General features: G+C 43.4%; 1 protein-coding gene across 1 annotated transcript; it reads right to left on the bottom strand.

Annotated features, from left to right (window-relative positions):
• Nucleotides 1–23,834, bottom strand: LOC105916971 (serine/threonine-protein kinase 38-like). The gene is made up of 14 exons (XM_012851635.3): nt 23,387–23,834; nt 6,338–6,477; nt 5,835–5,886; nt 5,372–5,494; nt 5,180–5,263; nt 4,978–5,101; nt 4,740–4,894; nt 4,549–4,651; nt 4,361–4,422; nt 2,652–2,769; nt 2,422–2,545; nt 2,211–2,306; nt 2,036–2,127; nt 1–1,300 (listed from the first exon to the last, which is right to left on the bottom strand). The coding sequence occupies exons 2-14, from the start codon at nt 6,469–6,471 to the stop codon at nt 1,176–1,178; spliced, it is 1,392 nt and encodes a 463-aa protein (XP_012707089.1). The 5' UTR covers nt 6,472–6,477; nt 23,387–23,834; the 3' UTR covers nt 1–1,175.
• Between the last annotated feature and the right edge of the window lie 1,856 nt (nt 23,835–25,690).

Raw genomic sequence — 25,690 nt, 5'->3', positions numbered from 1 at the left:
CTAACAGTCATGTTTTTGGACTGTGGGAGGAAGCCGGAGTACCCAGAGAGAACCCACACATGCACAGGGAGAACATGCAGACTCCATGCAGACAGACCCAGGGTGGAGTCAAACCACTGCTAGGCAGCAGTGCTACCCACTGCGACACTGTGAAGCCCCGCCACACTTTTTTAACTACATAAAATTAACAACATAAACGGCTTTCAGCCCAACTTGCACCTGAAGTCAACTTTTAACTAGCTATGAAGCTCACATGGCAAAATAATATTAAGCTGTTAATGTCAAAGACAGGACAAAAAAAGGTAAGGCTTCACAGCACAGCTCCTGCTGCCGTTACTACCTTACAGCCAGAGGCTGCTATAGATGACTAACAAGGCCTCCAGGTTTAGTGCGTGTTGAGATGAATACAAGTTCTTGTTCTGGATGATTTTCATAGATCTTTGACATCATTTCACCCATGGGGTCATCAGCGTTTGAACCCACTTGTTGGGAAGAACACTAGGTACCTACAAGATATCCCTGTGAGACACTGAGTTGGGTTTTACTTTCCTTTCTGTATCAGTGGCTGCACTTATTTAGGTTAATTTTGTCCTAAACCCAAATGAGAAGCTTCTACAAATATAGAGGAGATAAATGTTTCCCATTTAAATCAGCAGTTGGGAATATAAGACTCACTGGAAATCATGCTGGAGTCCTCCTAACAGCATAGCAGCATGTAAGCGACAGTAAGTGAGAGCGTCCCGTTTTTTTCAGTCATCCAGATTTTCATGACAGCGTAGAGAGCCTTTAAGAGCTGTGTTAATGTAACCACCAGTGTATAAATGGTCAACGTCAGGACACAAAAGCAGGGATTTGTGTTCAAGCCCATTCCTGCTGTTACCTTTAAGCTAAACATGCAGATATGGTCGTCTAGTGTCCTAGATTGAGAGCTGGCCCGGGAAATGTGGCTAGAGACGGCACACGTGAAACAAACAACCGAGGTAATGCGGCAACGCTCCGTCATTTCTGAACTCTTCCTGCCGGCGTTTTCTTGCCGGCAGAGCAGACCTAAATAACTTGTGATGAGGGGTACGTTTAGGCTCAGAGGCCTACAGCGCAGCCTACAGCGCCAGCGGGGGCGTGGCGGCCCGACCCTGTGTCCGTAAAACGTCTCTGTGTTGCTTTCCTTGAGCGTGTCAGGCCTTCCCTGCCTTCATGTACGTGGGGATGGTGCCTCGCTGTGTCAGGCCCTCAAAGCGTTTGTACGTGTAGTTCAGGAACACCCAGTCCTTTGATTTGAAGTCAGGCTCTGTCGCATTGGCTGTATAAAAAACACACACAGAGAAACGAAGTAAGCCAACGCTACGTCAGAGTGGCAGTCTGCAACAGCTTCCCCACTAGATGTCACCAGATCCCTCACATGATCTTTAAATTCCCTTTGTTTTCAGTTAAACAATGAAAACCCCAACGATTAGAGATGCACCAGTCAGAACGTTATGGCTGATTTCCATCTGAGGTGGCTTTCTATATTTCTATATTAAGATTTTCCTTTAAGTCCAAAAACATAAAAAGAACAGCACTTAAACTAGTTTTTGCTACTGGCTAGGCGCTTCAGAGCAGAGGCGATATCATGCATGTGTGAGAGGGGTTTCTGTCAAGAGCAGTTTTACTACTATTGAAAAAAAGATGTGAACATTTTGAACTGCCTTTGCCGTCATACTTATGGATTAACGAGGTTAGCGTGGCTAGCAGCTCTAAACCAGGAATCTGTGTTTGCTCACCACAGAACGTGGTTCTACACATTCCTCTGAGTTTTTCCTCAAATCCATCATGAAACATGACGGTCAAAGGTTGGAGGCCCAGGAGGATAAAACAGAGCTCATCTTTAATACGTTCGGCCTTCCTGTTACCTGCTGTAATTCTCTGTCTCTCAGATTTCTGACTTACAGTCTGGGTCGATTAAAATCAGCTGACCTGACTCACTGACTATTTCCTCGGTGCATCTCTATTAAGTGCTCTCATAATTGCATAATATAAGACATTTGATATGAGAAACCTGGCTGAAGGATGTCCGACTCGGGGAACTCGTCAAAGTTTGAAGTGTCATCAATGCTTTTGATTTCGATAGAAATGGCTGCTGGTCGCTCCCTGCGGACGGAAACCAGAGGCGTGTCATTTTTTTTGTAAAAGCCCGTTCTCTAATAACCAAGTTTAGAGATGCATGTTGGTACCTGATGTGTTCCCAGTCCACTGACTCAAAGAAAGGATGGCTCTTGATCTCCTCCACGCTCACAGCTCCGATTCTGTTCTCCGCATCGGTGCAATACCTTCAGTAGCACCGACAGGAAATTTAAAAAAGAAAAGTTAAAACGGCACTGAAAAATGCATAAGGATAGACATGTTTGACGAGATATATGAAATATGAAATATATGATGCTTGACCTTAGGATGAGGTCTTTGGCCTTCTCTGAGATGGGGACTTCAGGTGGGAAGACGAGGGTTTCCTTCCAGTTCATGACCTTCCTGTAGGTCTCCTGAGGCGTCTCCGAACAGAAAGGCGGGTAACCTGCAACGACACACAACAGATGGAAAACCCAAAGAACGAGAGGAGTGAATCCCTACCTTACGTCGTTGAATCACTTCCACCACGCAAAGGAGAAATCTATTCTTACCGATGAGCATTTCGTACATGATGACACCCAGAGACCACCAGTCACAGAGCTTGTTGTACCCCGTCTGCATGAAAACCTCAGGAGCGATATAGTCCGGGGTTCCCACAGTGGAATAGGCCTGTGAATAAACCATAACATTCAAAACTCAGGTTTCTAAAGAGAACATGTGGAAATCATGCCTAAAGCAGGGTATAGAGCGGTCAGACGTGTTCCCGTTAAATTAATCATCTTGGTAAACCTGCATGCACCAAAATCCTGCGGCTGTTTCGATGAATGTTGGAAGCATTTCACGTTCTTTGCATAACTCCTAATCCATGTGTTTCCACAATCTCATTTTACCCTTGAGTATTCTACTACTTCAGGGAACGTACTCTATTATACAACACTGATTTCTTGTCAAGTTCAAATCATAACCAAGCTCAAATATATACATACACATTTGCAGCAAGCAAGAAGCTTCTAGCATAACTCTAAATATCTGCTTGCTACCTGGGATGGAGCATAGTCCTTGAGTTTTAATAGGTTTGAGGTCAGGGCCAATCCAGAAGCTAAATGTTAGGCAGTTTTAGGATCCATGTTGTGTTAAGATAAGATAAGATAAGATAAGATAGGCTTTATTGAGCTCACAATGGAGAAATTCACTTGACACATCGGCTCAGTAATCAATAATCAGAAGAAGGTTCCACAAGTAGGAAAAGGTGCATCAGTTATATACAGTGTGTCCTCATATAACCAGTGGATCAAAAAAGAAAATAAGAAAAATAAGAATAAAAATTCAAAAAGAAATAGAAATAGGGCAGAGGATGTCTTATGTACGTGCTGTATGTGTTGGAATATCCAGCTGCGTCCTTCTTTCAAGCATTGCACTGTCGCTCTGAGAAGAAGCTGAAGGATTTGGAGGTCGTTTTTCTGCTTTAATGTGCCGCCCACGTTGTCTAATGCCAGACGCGGGAGCGACACAGCCCCGCAGCATGATGCCATCATCACCATATTAACAAGGAGGAGTGTTCTTTAGATGTGAGAGCTTCACCTTGGCTGCACTGAACCTTCTTCTTGTCATCGCTGCCAAACAGTTGGATCTTTGTCTCAGATCTTTGTCATAAAACTGTCCTCCAGGAGAACTTCAGCGTGTCCATGTAGGCAGCTGCAAATGTCAGTCGAGCTAAAATGTGTGTGTGGATTAAAATTAATCAACATCTTCCACTATATGATGTTTTTCCCTGCATTGTGCCTCATCGTTCCAACCGATTTGATTTTCTCTTAGTCTTTGGATGCAGCTGGGTTGTCCAGGAGGACAATAATTCCAAATATACATCAAAACTGCTTTGGGAGTGGAGAAAGCACGCTGAGATTAGTGTGTTGCGATGGGCTGGACCTCATCCCTGTTCATAATGTATAGACAATGCTTCAAAGCAGGGTCCATACTGAGAAGGCAGCCATTTTAAACCAACTCTACCCATTCTGATCACAATAGCCTCTGTTTGTACCCCAGACTGGATGAGAGAAAATAAACACAAAGTTCAAAGTTGCCTGCCCAGATCTCCCTGACTTATTTCTTCTTTGATGAAAATCAAACCCCAGGAAGAGAATGGTCAATAAATGATTGAAATCAACATGACATTTGCAGAAGATGTGGAGGTAAACATTTGGCCTGCACCAAAACTACGCCACAGCTTCATCTCCTTGCAGAGTGCAAAAAGCAACCGTACCAGCTGTCTCCTGTTCTTTTTCCAGGTTTCTGCTTTCCTCTTGGAGTTCATGTTCTGGAAAGCTGAGACACAAGAATACAAAAGGAAGTATTATATGACATCTGAACAGCAACAGATGAGCCAATCATAGTGCTTTTATTTCTATTTGGTTCAAACTACTTATTGTGGATGTGGGATATATGGCTCACAGAAATCACTAGGTGGGTTGTGAGTCAGGTTCCTGTAAAATTCGGTGCGATGAGCCTTCTTCAGCCCGGTACACAGGCCGAAATCAGACAACTTCACGTGTCCCTGGAAGCAAGCAGACATTCAGCGTGACTAAGAGCCATGAAGCACATGCATCTGGAGCTTTTTGAGGGTCACGAGTTTGTGTTCTGACCCTGGAGTCCAGCAGCAGGTTGTCTGGCTTGATGTCTCTGTGGATGAAGCCCAGCTGGTGGATGGAGTCAATAGCCAGAACCGTCTCTGCGATGTAGAACTGGGTGGCCTCTTCAGACAGGGTGTCCTTCTTCATCAGCAGCGTCATCATGTCACCTGGCAACAGAAGTCAGAGATGTTTCTCACAACTTATCAAACATCAGTGGATGCTGCGTAGGTGTTCCTGCCTCGGTACGCACCTCCAGGCAGGAACTCCATGATGAGGTAGAGGTTCCTCTTGTCCTGGAAGCTGTAGAACATCTTGACCACCCAGGCGCTGTCCGCCTCCACCAGAATGTCCCTCTCTGCGCGGATATGAGCCACCTGCAGGGGGAGCAGATCATGACTGGAGCTCAGCAGTAAGCTTTTATTTTCCTTTTGAATGCCAGTGTAACCAGATACCTGTTCTTTCTCCAGCATGTCTGCTTTTCTCAGGATCTTCATGGCATAAATGTGCCCCGTGTCCTTTTTCTGCACCAAGCGAACCTGAAAGGAGAGCAAGTGCACATATGCCCTGAGAAACAGCCGCTAGCTTTGATTTCATTGGTCCTTTGCTTTCATTTGAGGCATTTTTGAACCAGAAAAATGACCAACCTCTCCAAAGGCGCCTCTTCCAATAACTTTTAGAGACTCGAAGTCGTCCAAGCCAAGCCGCGTCCTCTTCAGACGCAGGAACTCCGTCTCCTTGCGGGCGTGCTGCGAGCGCCGCATCACTTTCTGCAACGTACAGAGACAGCAAGTTGTCAGAGTGACTCAGGGGGATATAATTTTCTGTTATATCTATATTCATATTAAACACAGGTGGACCTTATTAACTAATAGGGTATGTTCTGAAGAAGACTGGTTGTGCTTGATTTTATTCAGGGGCATCAGATTTTAAGAAGGCTGAATACATAAACCTGAATTTTTAGATTTCTATTTTTTACAACATAAATTATAGCTACACTATTTTATGTTGAACAATCACATGAAATTTCAATAAAACACTTAAATCCATGCTTCTAGTATGAAAGAACATGAAAAATGTCAAAAGGTATGGTAAAAAGGGTATTTGTACCTCCTCATCTGGCAAACCCTCATCCTCCATGGCCTTCTCTAGCTTCTTCTGCCTAAAATGAGAAAGATGCCACACAAAAGTCAAAGCATAAGCATCAGAGTAAACCCTGCATATACATCAAAAACCATCTCCAGTCTCTAGTCTCCTTCAGAACAGCATGTAAATGAAATCGCTTGCGCAGAGGCTTCATGACCAATAAGGTGTCGGGTGTTTGTTAGAGAGGTGTAAACAGGGACTTGGGTGTTTTCTAGAGGAGTTCCCAGAGCAACAGGGGAACCTTCAGGTAACACAAGAACAGGAGTGACAGTGTTTTGTTTCATTCACACCTTGGGTGAACCGTCTCAGCGGGCGTTGCCTTATCTACAAGTGTAAGTGGTGAAACCTGAGGCTGTAAACAACAGCTGCGTTTAGCCTCAGTGACCAAACTCTAACGTTTGTTTCGACAAAGGAACCCGTTGCTGCTGGAAACGGCACGGTCTACCAGGCATTCGCGGAGGCTTTACCTCATCTCGCGCTCCTCGTGCTGCGTGAGCAGGGTGCTGTAGAAGTTTTCCAGTGTCAGCTTGGCCACGGTCACCCTCTCCCGGGTGTGGTTGCTCATGGGAAGGGCGGCTGCTGTCCCTCCCGTCATGGCCATACTGTCCTGATAGACGACAAAGCATTTAAACGTCAGGAAAAAAAAAATATGATTGTGCACACATCTCATGAGTTAAGGAGGAAGAGGAGGTTTGCTATCACCTGGGGATGGAATCGTTTTGCACTGCAAAAATAGAACTAAAAATAAGAAAAACCTTCTTGAAATGAGTGTAATTTTCCCTGATTTGAGCATGTAAATAAGATTATTTGCCAATGGAATAAGATTTTTGCACTTAAAATAGGGACAATTCATCTCCATCATCTTATTTCAAGTGGTGTATTTCTAATTATCTTATTTTAGGGGTAAAAATACTCATTCCATTGGCAGATAATCTTATTTACCTGCTCAAATCAAGGGCAAATACATTCATTTCAAGATAATTGTACTGATTTTTAGTTCTCTTTTTGCAGTGTGGGATTACCAGTTGCCATGAGTACGGAACTTGCTTGATCGCACTACATCACGTGTGAAGTTTGGGGCAGGAATTATGGTGTGTGGCTGCTTTTCGGTAGTTTAGTCCCACAAAACTCCCAATGTTTCAGCAATGCAAGACATTTTGGACCATTTTACACCCCTTTCACTGTGAAGTAACAGTTAGGGGAGATGGGCCCTTCCTGTCAAAACATGACTACACACTATGGTATGAAGTAAAGGCCTTAAAGAGACGGATGAGTATTTGGTGTGGAAGACCTCGACTGGCCTGACCGCAGCCTGATAGCACACATTCGGACAGAATTAAAGCACGATCAGCATACCTGAGGCTCCGATAGGTACAGCAGGACGCAAACTTCAGAACTGTGTATGTGGCTGGACAAAGGTTACTACCACACGTGGCCTGCAAATACATCAGGGCAAGAGGAAGTGCCTAACTAAGGGTCAACAGGGAAGTCGCATTGATCACTACTTCTTGAGAAGCAGACCGAGTCAGTCGACTGAAGTTCTACAGCAGGATGCACACCCCAGACTGCAAGACATCAACACCCCAGCCCCTGAGGAGGAGGAACAAGGCATTGCAGAGCAACCTGAAACCAGCACATCACGCCCCCCAACAGAAAAGATGATCTCAGGGAGAAGGCCGTTAGTCAAGTGGCCAAAATCCTGTGACAAAACACTGTGGAGGGAGGTCAACACTAATCTCTGAAACATCTTACAAGCGGTCAGAGGCACCACCCTGAAGAAGCTGGAAAGAATGGGTAACCTGATCTATGACTATGGATCGGAGCGGTTCTGAGTGGTCGAAGGCAAACGATCTACTCCGACAATCTCCACCAAGTCCCGAAGGCAGACGGAGATAGACAAGTGAAGGCTAGTGAAGGAGAGGAGACAGCTGAAGAAGCAGTGGAGGAAGGCCACAGAGGAGGAAAAGGACGGAATAAACGTACTGCAGAAAGAGATCAAGGGCAGGCTTGTAACTCTGAGAAGACCAGACAATCTCTTGAAGAAGCGCAGAAGGAAAGAGCAAGCAAGATCGCGCTTCTACAAAGACCCCTTCAAATTTGTGAAGAGTCTCTTCACAAAGGAGAAGAGTGGAAGTCTCTCTGTGTCAAAGGCTGTATCAGAAGAATACCTGAAAAGAACTTGCACAGATGAACGACACCAGGAAAAGGTTACACTCCCACCTGACATGCCACCCCTTAACACACCAGCGCACGAGCTGGATATCAGTCCACCCAGGTGGAGTGAAGTAGAAAAAACTGTGCGTAGAGCAAGGGCTGCGCCAGCGCCAGGCTCCAATGGAGTTCCATACAGACTCTACAAAAATGCACCAGGTGTCCTTCAATTCGTCTGGAAGCTGATGAAGATTGTGTGGAAAAAGAAGGAGATTCCAACATCCTGGCGGAGAGCTGGAGGAATCCTTATCCCCAAGGAAGAGGGCTCCTCAGAAATCGACCAGTTCCACCAGATCAGCCTTCTGAACGTCGAGGGGAAAATCTTTTTCAGCGTGGTTGCTCATCGGTTACCAAGTTACCTGCAAAGAAACCACCTGATTGACACATCAATTCAGAGGGCAGGCATCGCAGCCTTCTCAGGATGTGTGGAGCACGCCAGCATAATCTGGCATCAAATCCAGCTCGCCAGGAAGGAGGGGACAGATCTTCATGTAGTATTCCTGGACCTTGCAAACGCTTTCGGCTCAGTCCCTCACAACCTCCTGCGGACAGCCTTTGATTACTTCAGACTCCCATCAGCCCTTTCAGCCCTGATCAAGGCCTACTTCCAGGACGTCCAGCTCTGTGTGACGACAGCAGAGTACACTACAACATGGCAACATCTGGAAGTGGGAATCATGGCCGGTTGCACCATCTGCCCCCTGGCATTCACCCTGGCCATGGAGACCATAATACGGGCATCTCGATGGGTGGTAGGCGGACAGCGAATAAGACTTGGGCTGAAGCTGCCCCCAGTCAGGGCTTACATGGATGACCTCACCACACTTACTGTGACCAAGGCTTGCACAGTACGGCTACTGGGAAAACTCAAAGAGAACATCGAGCAGGCTCGCATGAAGATCAAGCCAAGCAACTCCAGAAGCATCTCCATCGTCAAGGGAAGGCTATCAGACCACTGCTTCCACATTGGTGATGAACCCATTCCAACGGTCACCAAGAAGCCTGTGAAGAGCCTGGGGCGATGGTATGATGCCTCCCTCAAAGACAAAGAGCAAGTAGAGCAGCTCAGGAAGGACATAGCCAGCGCCCTAGAGAACATCGACAGAACTTTGCTTCCTGGCAAGCTCAAGCTCTGGTGTATGCAGTATGGACTCCTGCCACGTCTCCTCTGGCCACTAACCCTCTATGAGGTTCCATTCTCAAAGGAGGAAAAACTGGAGAGGCTGGTCAACGCCTATGCCAGGAAGTGGCTTGGCCTTCCCAGGTGCCTCAGTAGCATTGGGCTTTATGGCAGAGGAATGCTGGAACTATCCATCACTAGCTTGGCAGAGGAGTACAAGTGTGCCGAGGTTAGACTGGAGATGACGCTCCAAGACTCCAGGGACCCACTTGTGTCCCAAGCAGCACCCATCTTGGCCACTGGGAGGAAGTGGACCCCGCTAGCTGCTACAGAGCAGGCAAAGGCAGCACTCCGACACGGGACATCGTGGGACATGTTCAGGAGGGGAGGAGTGGTCTTGGCCATTGCACTCGCACACCAACTTGGAGCAAGGCCAATCCAGATCAGAAGCGCAAGCTGGTGGTCCCAGAGGTACGGCGGGAAGAGGAAGCAGCAAGGTGCACACAAGCCGTGGCACAGGCAAAGCAAGGGCAGTGGATGGCATGGGAAGGCGTTGAGAAAGGAAAGCTCTCCTGGAAAGATCTATGGGAGATGGAGGCATTCAGGGCAAGCTTTACCATCAGAGCTGCTTATGATGTTTTACTGTCACCTGCAAACCTAAGCCAATGGTATGGCGACGACCCCACATGCTCCTTGTGCCCAAGCCCAGCAACACTAAAGCACATCTTAGTGGGATGCAAGACCAGCCTTACCCAAGGTCGCTACACCTGGCAACACAACCAGGTGCTCAGAAGTCTTGTAGCAATGCTGGAATGGCAGCGGATGAGTGCAAATGCGCTACCCCGCCTCCATCCCACCGGCAGCCAACACTTTTTGTTTGAGAGGGTCAAGCCAGCTTTACCATCACCAGTAGGGCTGACATTGGGCAGCTGGGCAGAGCACAGGACTGGAAAATGCTGGCAGACCTGGACAAAAAGCTGTGCTTTCCACCGGAAATTGCATCCACTAACCTGCGTCCAGATCTCGTTCTGTGGTCTTCCTCACTCAAGCTGGTGTACATCATTGAGCTCACGGTACCCTGGGAGGGTGCCATAGAGGAAGCCTTTGAGCGGAAGAAGCTGAGATACACCAATCTTGCAGCAGAAGCCCAACAACAAGGATGGAACGTGAAGGTACGCCCAGTGGAAGTAGGCTGCAGGGGATTCATAGTCGGCTCAACATCTAGGCTACTCAGGGAGATGGGGGTGCGAGGGAAGGCCCACAGGCAGGCAATCAAGGACCTCTCCAAGGCCGCTGAAAAGGGGAACCAGTGGCTGTGGACCAAGAGGAAGGACCTGGCCTGGGGCTCAAGTGTGTGATGGTTGATGGGAGTGAACCTGGGATGCTGGGATTCACTGCTGAACCCTCTGGAGGTGTCGTGGGCCTATCAGCGAAACACCCAAGAGGGGGCGCCCACTTGAGAACCCAAGGGATGCCATCACCCACTTGATGGCCACAGTGTCTCGTCGGTGCCTTAAGCCCCATTTACACTACCCTTGTTAAACCAAGCCGAGCCGAGACCAGTCTGAGCTTGGATCAGTTAACCAAGCCCAGACGACCGTTTACACACCACACTATCCCGGTTCCTTGGTTGCTCCTTGTCTCCTAGTGACGATCTGCGGTACTGCTGCTCTCTGGGATTGAAGGCGGGACCGAGCAAATCAAAATGGCGGCGCCCGTAACATTCAGGATGTTATGGTTAGACAGAGTTGGATTTTAGGACGTGGATAAGACAAACAAACGTCTAATAAGGATTTACAGACGCAGGAAACAGCGACAGACACTGAGGTTCATCACACTGCTAAGCAGAATCATCTCTGGAAATCGTGTGGCATGGTAAGCTAGTATTATTATGAATGTCTGATATTTGTCTGAATGGAGTGTGAATCGGGACATGCAGCCAGACACGCCGGAAAAACCGCGGAGAGTCAGCTCACTGTAAAGGGATGACACAGTCTGCTCATGCGCTCTTCATTATCAGATAACCAGGATAAAAAAAACAAACAGTCCGAGACCTGCTCGGGAACTGGTCTGCAGTTAGCGCGGTCCGGTTATGTCAGGCGCGGTCCAGTTCAGTCTGCTGAGCATTTACACACAAGAGTTATCTCGGTTACCGAGCTCGGACTGGTCTCGGCTCGGTTAAAAAAAGTGTAGTGTAAATGGGCCTATTGGTATCTATTGGGATAACAACATCTTGTCCTACTCAACAGATCAGACTGCAAGCCAAACCTTCATGTCCCACATCAGTGTCTGACCTCACAAAATGCTATGGTCCTGTGGAATATGGATGTATTGATAATTTACTGTGCAGCCCTAAAAAGAATGTTTCAATTAATGTACCATTTCTAAGAATTAAAAAGAAAACCCTTCCCTATTCACCCATGAGATGACCTCTAAATGTTTTCTTTTTCTTCAGCTGGTGCCAAATATTGTTATGCTAGTCCCATTCACAGAAACGTAATGAAATGGGGATAAATGTGAAGAATGTAAAGGAAAGTCATATATAGGAATGGTTAAAACACTAAAAAACAGAAAGCTGTTACTTCCCAGTCTTGAATCGCCCACCATCTCTGAGCTAATGCCAGGCTGACACGTATAAGAAATCGATCGTTTCATACCGTGGGTTTCAATCTCATATCTCACTATTCCAGTGAGCCCAAAATGGAAGAGTCCCATGGCCTATGGGGTTTTGTTTCACAGACAAATAGTCGTTAAGGGTTTGCACAGTTCACAGTACACACTAGTCGCATGTTGATAGACTTCGTTTAAACTGGCGGGTCTAAAGATATAAACAATGTTGTGCAATCAAGCCATGAGGAAAAATCAGACTGAGTTGTAAGCAAAGAAATGTGAGACTTTTACCGGCACCAAGGAACTCCCCCCCTCAGCAGGGTGAGGGGGGATATGAAGCCAAGCTACACCAGACTTATCTTCCTCTTTAGTAATAGTAATATCATCTTTATTGTCATTGAAACATACATTACAACGAAATTTGTTCTCTGCTTTTAACCCATCACTCTTGGGGAGCAGTGGGCTGCCATGTGCGGCGCCCGGGGAGCAATCTGGGGCTAAGGGTCTTGCTCAGGGACCCAGAGTGCTGGCACTGGGGATCGAACCAGGCACTTGCATCCTTCTCTGAGTGCAAGCGCGCTGCTCTAACCACCAGGCCAACACTCCTGTGGACACTTTACCTGTGGACCCTCGAGGAGAGAGTCTGTGCTGAGGAGACCAGCCACCGATGTGGGCCGTATGAGGCTCAAAGACTCACAAGCATCTGCAGGGTCGACCAAGCTGAGTAAAGTCTGCTTTCTGTTAAACTAACATCATAATCAAACCAGTGGTGGTCTGTCTAAGCTGTGCGGGAGAAAGCTGACCTGGCAGCCGAGCCACTATCCAGCAGGAGTGCAGAGACCCCATGCTGCGATCCCTGTTATGCTGCAGCCCTGCGCTGAGTTTCACAGGCCTGAGACCCACATGAAGGACCCAGAGCCGGCCCCGACAGCCAGGTTTCGGCATGCTGCTATGCGGCTTTCCCTTGGAGTAATTCACTGGCAACCGGATGCCCGTCGCCACGACCAGGGACCACGGGAGAGGTTTGGCAGAGAAGAAAACAGGGAAATTTAGAATGGTTTACTTAATGGATTTTCACTTTGTGGAGCTAACAGGCATAGCTCTTGTTAGCTTCTTTGAAACCATGCTTTGCTGTCATATGAATTAATATTTTTAAGGTTATAACAAACTTTATTTCCATAGGGATTTTATACATTGATGGGATAATGATGTTTGTGTTTTCCGGCCCACTCATTACGACTAAATGGAGCTTAATGTCTTTTAAAATTAGCACTGAATGTCTGCTAGCATCATGCTATTAGCTTCCCGGATAACATTCGTTCTACCACGCAAGTACGGTTCATTTCAAACATACGGTTTGTTTCGTTTCGCTCCGCCATCATTCGATAGTGCTATGCGCATTATTAACACATTAATATGGAACATTAATGTCAATTTAATGGGGTTTTGTGCAGTGTTGTATAATAGGGTGACCAGACATCCCTGATTTCCTGGGACTGTCCCCACCTGTCCCCGGCTAAAGCTGTCCCCGGAAATGTCCCCGATTTTACCAAGGGGGAAAATGTTGCGTTTAGACTGTTATTACGGTAGAGATGTTGCGCGCAGAAACAGGTGTTACGGTAGCTGGCTGCGCTGCTGTTAACATAAAGATGAGGAACAGACTGCACAACTAGAAGGGCGGTAATGATCCCTTTGTATGTCAGCTGCCATTAAAACACGAAGAAGAAGAAGAAGAAGAAGAAGAAGAAGAAGAAGAAGAAGAAGAAGAAGAAGAAGAAGAAGAGCGCACCACTTTTAAAACAGAAGAAGAAGAAGTGGAAGTTTGATGTCAACCGGTTGCAACTGATGGGGAGCTGCTGTGTCATGGTAAGTGTGTTAAACGATTCATTGTATTTGGATCGGACTGATCCTGTGATAAATGTATGGTTCGTGTCCAGGTTAAAAAAAAAATCAATAAAAAGTAAGACGAGACCACGAGCTGCTGCTCATATTAGTAAAAGACACTTAGATAAAATGTTACAGAATGATTGAAAACTCTTTTTAGGGCGCTAATCTGGTACGGTGGTTCTCCAGGGATCAACAAGGGTTCGTCTAAAGATGTTTTAGAACTGATTGGTGACCTTTAGTTTATATTTCAGATAGTTATTATAAGTAGAGTATTACAAGTGATTTATGGTTGTGATTTATGAGCATATACTTCCAGGCTTAGGTGTGCTTTTGTACTGCTCAGTTTGGATATATGAAAGTTCCTCATGAAAAAATAGGAGTCAGTAACAGGAGAACTGAATGAGACAAGATCTGCATTATCTGAGAATGATGGAGGAAGATATAACCACCTGTTTAATGTTCATTTATGTTGTTTTTGCTTTTAGCTCCTAGTATTGTGGTAATAACCATTTATAGTATTTAATCAGATGACATAATAATAATAATAATATTAATAATAATAATAATAATAATAATAATAATAATAATAATAATAATAATAATAATAATAATAAGACGTTTTCATGTACATTCTAATGTTTTTGGAAGTGATTTTAATTATATAATGTCTCCGTTTTAGAATAATGTAAGATTGGAGAGAGGAAGAAGATAGGAGGAGAGAGGAAGAAGGAGAGAGGAGAAGGAGAGAGGAAGAAGATAGGAAGACAGGAGATTAAATGAGGGTGGAGGAAAATAGGAACACTGATGGAAAGAATGGTTGACAAGAAGGGAGAAAAACTTACTTAGAAGAGTATTAATAAAGTTCAAGTGATAAAGTATTGACATAATTTGAGTGATAAACTAATGTTTTGAGTAATGTAGTGTCCAAAGTATGCTGCGTAAAAGAGAGTGGCTTTATACTCAGGTTTGAGTTCAGTAGCCCAATGTCTGCGGATATAACCTCTTTCTGAGTCTCTGCACTGAACATGAGTTTCACTGCACTTCCCTTGCTGTGGCAGAATGAAGAGGCAGTTTAGTTGTATTTTTTCTTGAGTTTTAAAGATGTCTGTTCTGCACATAGTATATCTTCTTCTCCTCTTATTTTATCCAGACCTCTGGATACCGTGGCTGATGGCTCTTCAGACACAGAAGGCCTTGAAGAAACCAGAGATGATCACGTGTTAGCTGACTCACTGACTGGAGTTAACTCACCTTATAGGAGCAAATATACGGTACTCACACATCAACTACTACCATACACATAATGTATTTATACACACTTTATGTAAGTTTATACATGCTCATGCTGCACTACACACGCACAATCACTTGCATTCATGTCAAGGGGATTTCCAGGTCTGTGCCTTTTTTAGCATGTTTAACACCTTTTCACCTCACATCACCAAAATCTATTTTCTCATCCCAAACGGGCTCTATGCACAGCTCCACTTCTTCCTGAACTTTAGTAGCTCCTTTGTTTCCTGCCTTTCATTACTGGACAGACTGATTAATCCAGGTGTGTCTGACCTCAGTAACCAGCCAGACACACCTGGATTAATCACCTTGTCCAGTAATGAAAGACATATATATATATATATATATATATAATATATATATATATATATATATATATATATATATATAGATATATATATATATATATATATATATATATATATATATATATATATATACACATATACATATATATATACACACATACATACATACATACATACATACATACATACATACATACATACATATATATATATGTGTGTGTGTGTGTGTGTGTGTGTGTGAATGTGTTATGAATATAAGGATCAATTTGTTAAATCTAAACATTGTGGTCTTCATTATTTCATAAAACCGCATCACATGTGAACCTTTAGGAACAGACTTTTTGGGGGAGTATTAACGAGGTAAAATTAATAATATGAGGAAAAAAAGTCCTAGGTCAATAAAGTAAAAAAAAAAAAAAAAAAAAAAAATCACAAAAGTGGTAATGTTATGAGAAAAACGTCATATTATGAGAATTAAGAGGGAACATTTCCAGAATAGTCACAGTTTGCAGAATTATTTCACTCCTGGAGTAATAGGGCCAGGTTAGATTATTTTAAATATTTTTATTCTTTAGGAGAATAAATTCAGGAGAATGAAGCTAAAGGGATATGAAAATAAACTTGTAATATTACAAAAACAAAAATACTACGAATACAAAGTATATTCAGAGATTAAAGTCCCTCTGATACTGTTTAAGTGACTGAGTAACTGCAGATTTGCCACATTTAAGATGGCGGACGCTCTGACGCATCGCAGCATAGGCAGAACCCGCCCAACGACGTGTCTACGTATATAATGTCTATGCATGTGATAGTTTAGCTCTGCTTGGCTGCTTAAGGAGGAAGGACGCAGGTAATTGATGAAGCGATGAATCGTGCTGCAGACAGCAGGAGAACGTACATCCGTCAGTTTGTGACCTTAAGCCCAACAGCCTCTGAGCTCGAGCAGGAGAACGACCCAAAGCACAACAGCTAGTCCAGTGCTGGATAGCTAAAAAAGACCAGGAATAAAGGTTATGGAGTCAAACTCTAATGATAAATCCATTTTCCATCCTCTGACATGACCTTAAGCAGACAGTTCATGCAGGAAAACCCTCCATTGTTGATAAACTAAAATATAACAGGCAAAAATTCTGTAGTTAGGCAATGGCTGGTTACTGGGTTCAAGGTGTACCTTAAACTATAACGACTTGAGACTTTTCCCCCGCCGACAAGAAAGAAGACGCTTGTCTATCTGGTTGGGAATTGTTCTGCTCAAGAAAACCCATGACAGGTTCAGAAAATAAAAGACGTGCCTTTTGTCATTGGAGGCTGCAGTAAACAGGTGCAATATTCTCTGAAAACTGATTCCAATTTTAGCCCTTAGCTATTTATCTTGCGTTTTTTTTAGAAAAAAAATTATCACCAATAATCGATGTTACACTATTTTAACAGCAGCATCAATAACTGTAACTTTTTTTTGTTTCAAGTAACCAAAACAGATGGCCACATCCCAACTCAGGGGAAAAACAAGTTTGCTTAAAAAAAAAAAAAAAAAAAAAAAAACATACGGGACTTTAACTCTTCTTTAAGGAGCAGAATATTGACAGGATCAGATTATGCAAACATTACGTAAGAGAGGGAGAAAAGGACAAGGGTGGCGGTTTATATGAGTAAAACATTTGGCAGCACGCCTTCAGACAGTTATGAATGAGCTTGATTGGCTCACAAAGACATTAAACAAGCCCTGCAGCCCAGAGATAGGAGCCGTGTTTTGTCTATTCCCCAGCACTTTTCCCGTTTCAGCCCCAACAATCCCACAACAATAGGACGCTTCCTGACTTCTCCTGGGGGAAAGAAAATCTCTGAATCACTGATGAAAAGTGGCTGATTTCAGGGGGGAGGGGAAATAAAATGATGATGAGCAATGTTCCCCCTAATTTGTCATGTGTCTGAGCATACACACAAACTGCCTGAGCATTCACTTGACCTCTGTGAGCAACATTATACCTGTCCAAAACCTGAGATTATAACAAGCTACATGGCTTACTAAAAGAATCAAATTACAGCAATAATTTCTTTTAGATTACTTAGTTTCGGTATAACTGATTTAGCTCAATTACATAAAAAACAAAAATCTTGGATTTTTTAAGAGCTGTATGGTATGCTTTATTTCAGAGTAGGGGTCCTGCTAAGGAAGAACTGAGAGACATCTCCGCTAACACCAGCGGAGCAACAGCGCTACAGAAACAAACAGCAGGTGTAGCGCTCAAAGACCAACCAAATTTTTGAAGCGCCAAAGTACAAATTGGTTGAAAAACAGCACTTAAGGCATCAGATAAACAGATCCCACACAGCTGACATGCATCAGGGCTCCATTTCAGAAAGCTGGGTTAATGGACATTCAGAGTCATTTCTGGTGTAAATTCCTGCATACCATGGCTTTTCCATTTCAGAAAGCTCAGAAGCCTTGACTCAGAGTCAAATTATGAAAACAAATTACTGCTTGAAACAACCCTGCTACTGAGCAGAGTTGTTTGGACAAAGTCTGAGTTTTTCCTTCTTTTTAGCTGAGATTTGCGCAAGGAAGTGTTGGAAAAGGTGTGTCCTTTTCTGGAGGAGCCTGTATACTGGAGAGCAAATTCTCCACAGAAATCCCCGTCGGGAGAGACTGATCAGACCATGATTAAATGTCTTATCATTTCTGTATCGATATATTGTCAAGTGTTACTGTTTTTCGCCACTGTCAATGATTTGTCTCAATATTCTCAGCCCGCACATTGCTTTTCTAACTCAAAGCTTCAGACCAGTAAAATATTACTTTTTTTATACTGATAATATTACATTTAGAATGGAACGTGCTGAATAAAATGCCTAAAAACCTCCTTGCATTTTTGCATAGTACTTCTGGCAAAGTTAAAGCACTTTAATCTGGGACTGACACTGAAACCAGACCCACCACCACACTACTTGACTGACCGGTATAGAAACTAAACATAAATAATCTGTTTAGGGACAAAATAAAATGCCTTCAGCTGAAACTTAGTGTTAAAAAACAACTATTTTCCTTATGGTTTGCTTCGTTCCCGTGCAACCAGCAGAATATTTTTACAGTCTACTGTCCAAAACTTTTCAAAACCACCAGAAAAGGCCAGCCCTTGTTGTCACTTTAGTTTCAAAGTTTAGGTCAACTTGAAAGGAAAATCATTGTGTTCTTTATTCTTAAAACTGAGCAATGATTAGCAGCTGGCTTTCAGTGAAGTTTATTGATTAAGGTGTTTTGAGTTTTAAGTCCGAACCAGAAAGCGGATTTACCAAATAATCAATGACAACATGACATGGCTATAAACTACTGTATTTTTGCTTGAATTTTTTGAGATTTTATTCCAAACACAAAAACTCAGACGACCAGTGTTTACATAAGCAGAGTAGGAAGATTTCCCCTTACGGGCCCTAACCCCCCTGCCCACCTCCCATCTGAGCTGCTTCCAGGTTTTCCTCCTTGTGTGCGTCTTGGCTGCATGCTGGAGGCTAGTGTGAGCGCATGCAGTGACGTTTGGGAAAACCTTATGGCTACTTTCCATTGACTGGGTTCAGTAGAAACAAATGGCTGCATTTCTGTCACTCATTTGCTGAGCTGCTGCAGGCTGACTGTGGATATGAGCAGTGCATTGACAGTATATTTTAGATAGACATAATAAAAAGATTTAATGTGCAGCAGGACGAATGTTCCAGAGGAGATTACAGGTAAAGTAACATTTAGTAACATAAAACACTTTGTGTAGACGGTAAGTCTAGCAGGAGGCAACCATTGTTTGCAGCCCTACGAACTCTGGTAACTCGTTGCTGGAGGAAAACTCATCATTGGAATCAATACCCTTCTGCTTATGAAAGAAATACGATACTCTCTGCTGCTTGTTTAATTTCTACTGTTTGCTGTTAACCCAGTCTGAGCATCATTTGTTTGGTGGCAACACTCATGGCTCTTATCTGTAACATGTATGAACTAGCTAAACCTGATTTGTTTTTACCCTTTTTTTCCACTCACAGCGCGACATTAAATCTGGCTAAACTTGTCTTCTTTTAGGTCCGTTAGGATTATCAAAATCACCTTTATTTGCTAAATTCTAAAAAATTTCCTTCACTTTCATAAATTCACACACATTTTTTCATTAGATGCATTTCATGAAATGCATTAGAATTGCATTTAAACTGTATTTCTCTGGTCAGATATGATTGGGATCTTTTTCACAAGCTTTTTTACTGCAGCCCGCTGGAAGTTTGGCCTGCTCCTTCACAGTGCAAAAAACGGAACTAAAAATAAGTAATATTTTCTAAAAATTAGTGTATCTGTTCTTGATTTGAGCAGGTAAATAAGATGATCTGCCAATGGGATAAGGTTTTTGCACTTAAAATAGAAACAACTCATCTCCATCATCTTATTTCAAGTCCAGGATGTCTAATGCTCTTATTTTAGGGGTCAAAATAGTCATTGGCAGATAATATTATTTATCTGCTCAAATCTAGGATAAAATTTTAAGAACATTTTACTTATTTTTAGATCCATTTTTGCAGTGCAGAAAGAACTGGTGTACCTGAGTCAGGTTTGTAGGCTGTCTCGCTCACACACACCCGCTTCAGCTAAGTGTTGGAGTTTTTAAGGCGCTGGGCTAAGGGCTTTGTGATGGCCACTCTAAAACATTGACTTTGTTGTCCTTAAGCCGATTTGTAATTCATCTGGTGGCATGCTTAGGAGGCATTGCCCATTTGGAAGACCCATTTCTTCACGTGTTGCTTCAATATTTCCATGTAATGTTCCTTCCTCATGAATTAGTGAAATGCACCAAAAAAATAAATAAGTCACCCGTGTCCTTTTGAAAACTACAACCTCCCAGATTATGTTGCTAAATCCTTCCTCTCTGAGTGGCATCTTAACCCAGGACTCGTTTTGCTGCACATTTTACAGGAAAACATGATGGTTGGACATCCCTGTGCTGTTTGGACTTTTGTCTGATTGTTTGAACAGATCCACACGGCAAACTGAACGCATCTGGAAGCTGTGCCCAGGGTTAAAACAGGCCTGTTTCAGACTGCATTATTCTGTTTTTTCTATAATGCCACAAAAGGGCATGCTGTGTTTGAGGCGTTGCTTTAAAATACACCCACAGACGGGCCTCCATTTAATTTGAATGTTGTGAATTAACCTATTAGAAGCTTGAAGAGCCACGGCATTTGATCTGGGCCTTCAAAATTAGTTTAAAGGCATAGCACTCTTACAGTACGTAAACTTCTAACTCCATCTCCACTCTTCTGATATGGGGAACTTTGAAGTTCAACTAATAAATTCTGGGATCTACAAGATTTACTCACCAAAGCCTCCGTGGTGTGTTCAAGGTTACCCCATGAAGTTTACTTTTCATATATTTCTCATAAAAGACCATGATGTGTGTTGGCGAGAACAAAAAGGCTTGCATAAGGCCTCTCCATTGTGGAAATCATCAATTTTTGATGTTTTTCCAAATTAACTGATGACAAGAATGCGACAAAAACACAGGCGTGTCCAGTTTAGATAAGCTTTCAAAACTGTTTCCACTGTGAACACCAGTCTATCCAACAGTCTATATTTTTGTTACAGCTGTGAAAGAGCGAGAAAGAGCAAGCCCTTAGGGGAAACAGTCAGACGCTGTTGTGTGGATGAACTGGGACAGTCGGGCACAGCTTTAAATACCCAGGATGTCCACTTCTGCTCCTTTTTCCCACAAAGGTAGGAAAACGAAGCGGCAGTTTGGACAGCTGCACCCAGGCCAAGCTAGACAGACCCTTTAAATCTGTCTGATGGGATCGACTCTGGCTGGAGGTTAACCAGATCCCACCCTGTAGCCAAACAAACAAGCGGCTGCACCACTCAGGCAATGACAAGGAAGGCATTATGAATGCAAGCAGGCTGTTTAGAAGCTCAAGCATGCAGCTTGAATCGGGCCATTAAAACTTAAAACAACAAGGAGTGCTGTGAAGCAGGAAGATATGGTACTGCTGCTCCAACGGAGAGCTTCCGTTTGTTCAAGAAGGCAACAAGACGTTCTTCGAATCACTCTGCAGAACCAGCAGTCCCTCAAAGATCTGTTTCAGCAGAGATTAAAAAGTATTCCCCCAATAACAAGTGTGGACACCTGGGGAATATCTACATAACAGTAACAGCATCATAACCGGATTATAAAAAGCTTCCACACACACTTGAAACTCGGCCGCTTGGCAGATAATCTGGTAAATCCATTTTAAGAGCAGTTTACCAGAAAAAAAAAGAAACCTTTATCCTCCTAAAAGCTGGATTTCCCAGTTTGCCGTTAAATTCTCCAGTCAGGGCGTGCAGGTGGTGCAGCGGGTAGTGCTGCACCACCTGACCCGCGGTCCTTTGCCGCATGTCTCTCGCCCTCTTCCACCCCCTTCCTGTCAGCCTACTGTAATAAAAAGCCAGCCACTAGAGCCGTGAAAAAAATAATAATAATAATAATTCTCCAGTCAGTAAATTCCAGTCAGACGCGCTCCACCCTTACACGACTGTTTTCTGTCCTGAACCAGAGGACTCAGTCGCGACGTCACTGAGAACACATGAAGACAAACATGCAAAACGCAAACACCCAAAGAGCACAGTGTAGTGCAGGGGTGGCCAGCTCCAGTCCTCGAGAGCCGGTGTCCTGAAACTTTTAGAGCTTTCCCTGGCCCCACATGCCTGAATCAAATCGCACAATTAGCTCCTCAGTATGCAGTCAGGTTCTTCAGAGTCCTGCTAATGAACTGATTATTTGACTCAGGCGTGTCAGACCAGGGACACATCTAAAGGTTGCAGGACACCGGCTCTCCAGGACTGGAGCTGGACGCCCCTGGTGTAGTTCTTCAGATTAAAAGGCCTCCCTCATCTTAAACTTTAATGACACTTTAATCATTCCTCAAAATGACAACTTTGTCATTCTTGCGAAATAAAGCTGCAGAAAACAGGTGCATGAATTCAAAGCAAATTGAAACGCATACACCTCCGATGCTTTCTTTATGTCGCATGGGTGCTAGCATTAAAATGACACCTGCCTGAGTTTGCCTGTTTAGACTCCAGCTAAGGTATAGAGCCTGTCAGTGGGTAGAGCAGTTGTCATGCAATTGGAAGGTTGTGGGTTCAATTCCAGCTTCCCGCGTCATGTGTCGATGTTCCCCTAACAAGTTGCCTACTGGTCAGTGTGTCAATGTGGCAATAATGTCTGGTCAAGGTGACTTAAAACGTCCTATATAAATTTGACATCTAGACAATGCTATCTGTTTCCTATACAGATTCAGACACATTGCTGATAAAAAATACATTTATATTAATTTGGAGCTCTAAGTGTATAAATGTTTACATGCAGGGCTCCTCAAGGCTCCGTTGTCACGCCACTTTTTATTTAGGCATGGCATCTTAAAAAGGAATTTAAGTTTTGCCCAAGTCTGTGTATCAACATAAACAGTAACAAAAATGTTAGACGTTTAAATAACAGTAAAAATCAATGTGTATAATTGAACTTTAGGAATATAAAAATATTCAGTGACCTACAAAGTGTATTGTGTCGGCTATCTCGTTATTTATAACCATATATGTAGACATTGTGTAGTTCAAACACTTTTCTTCTCAAAGGCCTTTTCTCAGGCCACCTTTTTAAGTGTCTACAAGTTCCCTCCAGCTTAGACTATAGAAGATTACAACATATCTTACTATATGCAGATGACATAATGTTCTATTTGTGTCACCTCATGAACACAGTCCTTTATAGTCTCTGAGTAAGAGTAACCATATCAGTAAGCGGATGGGTCAGAATTTCCTCCAGCTTAATGTCAGACAGAAGTCATTGTCATTATTTCCTTGGCCTAATTGCACCTAAAAACGTTTCAAGGCATTCTTCATCTGATTTTACAGTAAAATCAGATGAAGAATGCCTTGCAACGTGAAGCACTCTAAATTGCCTTTGGGATGAATGCTTTGCAAATAAGCGTGCCCTTGTCTTATAGGTTCTATCACCATCAATGGGCACAGCTCCAAAATGGTACATTCTGCATTTTACAAGCATTAAATTGATTTCACCTACCTCCGTGTCCTGCTCCAGAGTCAATTATTGGCGTGCCGCCAGCGCACAACAATATAGGGGGAAAATGTCAAATAATCCCGTTTGAGCCTAATATTTAGGCAGTTTCAGGCTGGACGAACCAGTTAATATTTGCCTTCCGTCAGACAGACCTGTGTGGCTGACCAGTAAACATCACAACAAAGCTCTTCTGTCGCTGACAGCAACCCAACCCGGGAGTAGCTGGAAAATCTTCCGCCGTGTTGACCTGTCTCCCCGTCCTCCCCGTTTCAGTGGCCACAAAACATGAAATAAGGACCGCTGCTTCCTGAGCTCGTCGGGGCTCATCAGACGTTCTGAACGGATGACGCAAACACGTCGAGGAGAATAACAGGAGAGGTAGGCCAATCACCGACGTCCGAGCGGCTGCTTCTTTCGCTTTAGCCAATCACGACGCAGGCACGAAGATAACGAGCAGGTCCACCAACCAATGAGCGGCCGTCAAACAACGGCTAGCAGGCTCTCTCTCGGGCTCGGCAGCTAGAAAGACTACTGAACTACCCCCGGTTGTGAGCGGTGGTACATCAGCTCTGGGGGCTGTGGTGAGGTGCGGAACCCTGCTAAAAATAGCCAACGTGGCGTCACTCTGTTAAAGTTAAATACATAAAGAAAAAAGGGTTTCCTTTTCACTCTTGCAGAGCTGTAAAAAAAACCAACCTGAATCTATGTGGGAAAAGAAGCTCTGCTCTCTAGGTCATGAACTGACTGTGATTAACCCATGTTTTGGTTTAATATTTACTATACAGGGCCGGATTATCCATAAGGGCCAGTGGGCCAGTGCCCAGGGGCACCAACCATGGGGGGGGGGGGGGGGGGGGGGGGGGGGCACCACATGACACATGCTTTAAAAATATATTTTTCATAAATTGTTATATTATTTACTTGAAATTGTTGAAAGACCATGCATAATTCATTTTGTGAACACTGATGTCATAATAATAATAAATGATAAATAAATCAAGATTCTTTTTATTTCAACATTTTAAAATGAGATATTTGAATATTGCTCACTGCTCATATGCCTACATGTAGTTGTGTAAGTTAGTAAATAGTAAATTACATTACAGAAATCCCCTTGATTATGTCTGATGTTTTTGACCGGAGGACAGCATGGGTAAGGGGGGAAGGGGGGGCTGTTACTAGACATACTGAATAAGATAGAATTAAGACATCACCTAAGCAGAATATGTCTGACAACATGAACTAGGCTGGATAGAAGCAACATGCCATGTCCCAATCTAAAGATTCAGACATTTTATCAGTCTGGAAAGAGTTGCAAAGCCACCTCTAAGGTTTGTGACTAGGGTAAGACACAGTTATAGCCATTATCCTCAAAAGGAGGAAATATTAAACAGTTGGGAAGCTTCCTAGCCTTGCAAAATTAGTGCAAGGTCAAATCATCTGATCCAGAATGTTGAATGCAACATCTGAAGCCCTGTGGGCCTCATTTGCTTAAGTTAAGGTCAGTGTTCATGATTCAACGGTTAAAAAGAAACTCTGCGTAAATGGAATCCACAAAAGTGTTCCAAAAACACAACACATGCCAGAATACCTTAGCTTGAGGCTTTGTCATGACAATTCTGCAGAAAAAATAAATAAATAAAAATAAATAAATAAATAAAAATAAAAAAGTAGCCTGAAATTCATCTTCACATAGGGCCAGGGTTGGTATGGGGGGCTTGTTTCTTTCAGCAAACTCAATGAAACTGCCCTTTGAAAACATCACTTTATATTTAGTCAGGCTGTCTTTGTCTGACATTAAAATTAGTTTTTAATATTTAAGAGTGACATAAAGAAAAACTTTTTTTCATGTCGCTGCGAATGACACAAACAACAAATAAAGAATAGGATTAATTACTGGTGTATTACTATTGATGCTGACTGGGAGTCAACTCCTGCACAGAGGAGAAAGTAAAGTAGATGTACCCGATGAAGGTTGTATGACTATTAACCCGAACAATAAAGCCATAAAGCGTGATAAGAATCCAAGAGTTTCCTTTTGAGAGCGCTTTCTCAGAAATCTGCTCTGACACTTCAAACTACAACTTAAGATGTTGATTGTTTTAAACAAAACAATTAAAATTAGACCTTCACATTAAATAAAAGCACAAAATACAAAAGCCTGAAGAAAACCAGCTTACTTCCCCTAAAAGTCCCATCGGAGTACAGGTACTCTATCAGACCTTTTCTATTTCCTTGTAAAAATATCCCAAAGGACTTTAGGACAGCTGTTTATGGAGCAAAAATATTAACCTGATTGCTCCTGGG

The sequence above is a fragment of the Fundulus heteroclitus genome, unplaced genomic scaffold (genome assembly GCF_011125445.2).
Source record: "Fundulus heteroclitus isolate FHET01 unplaced genomic scaffold, MU-UCD_Fhet_4.1 scaffold_50, whole genome shotgun sequence".
Classification (NCBI taxonomy): domain Eukaryota; kingdom Metazoa; phylum Chordata; class Actinopteri; order Cyprinodontiformes; family Fundulidae; genus Fundulus; species Fundulus heteroclitus.
The sequence above is the reverse complement of the archived record's forward strand: the minus strand, read 5'-3'. Positions and strand labels throughout refer to the sequence as shown.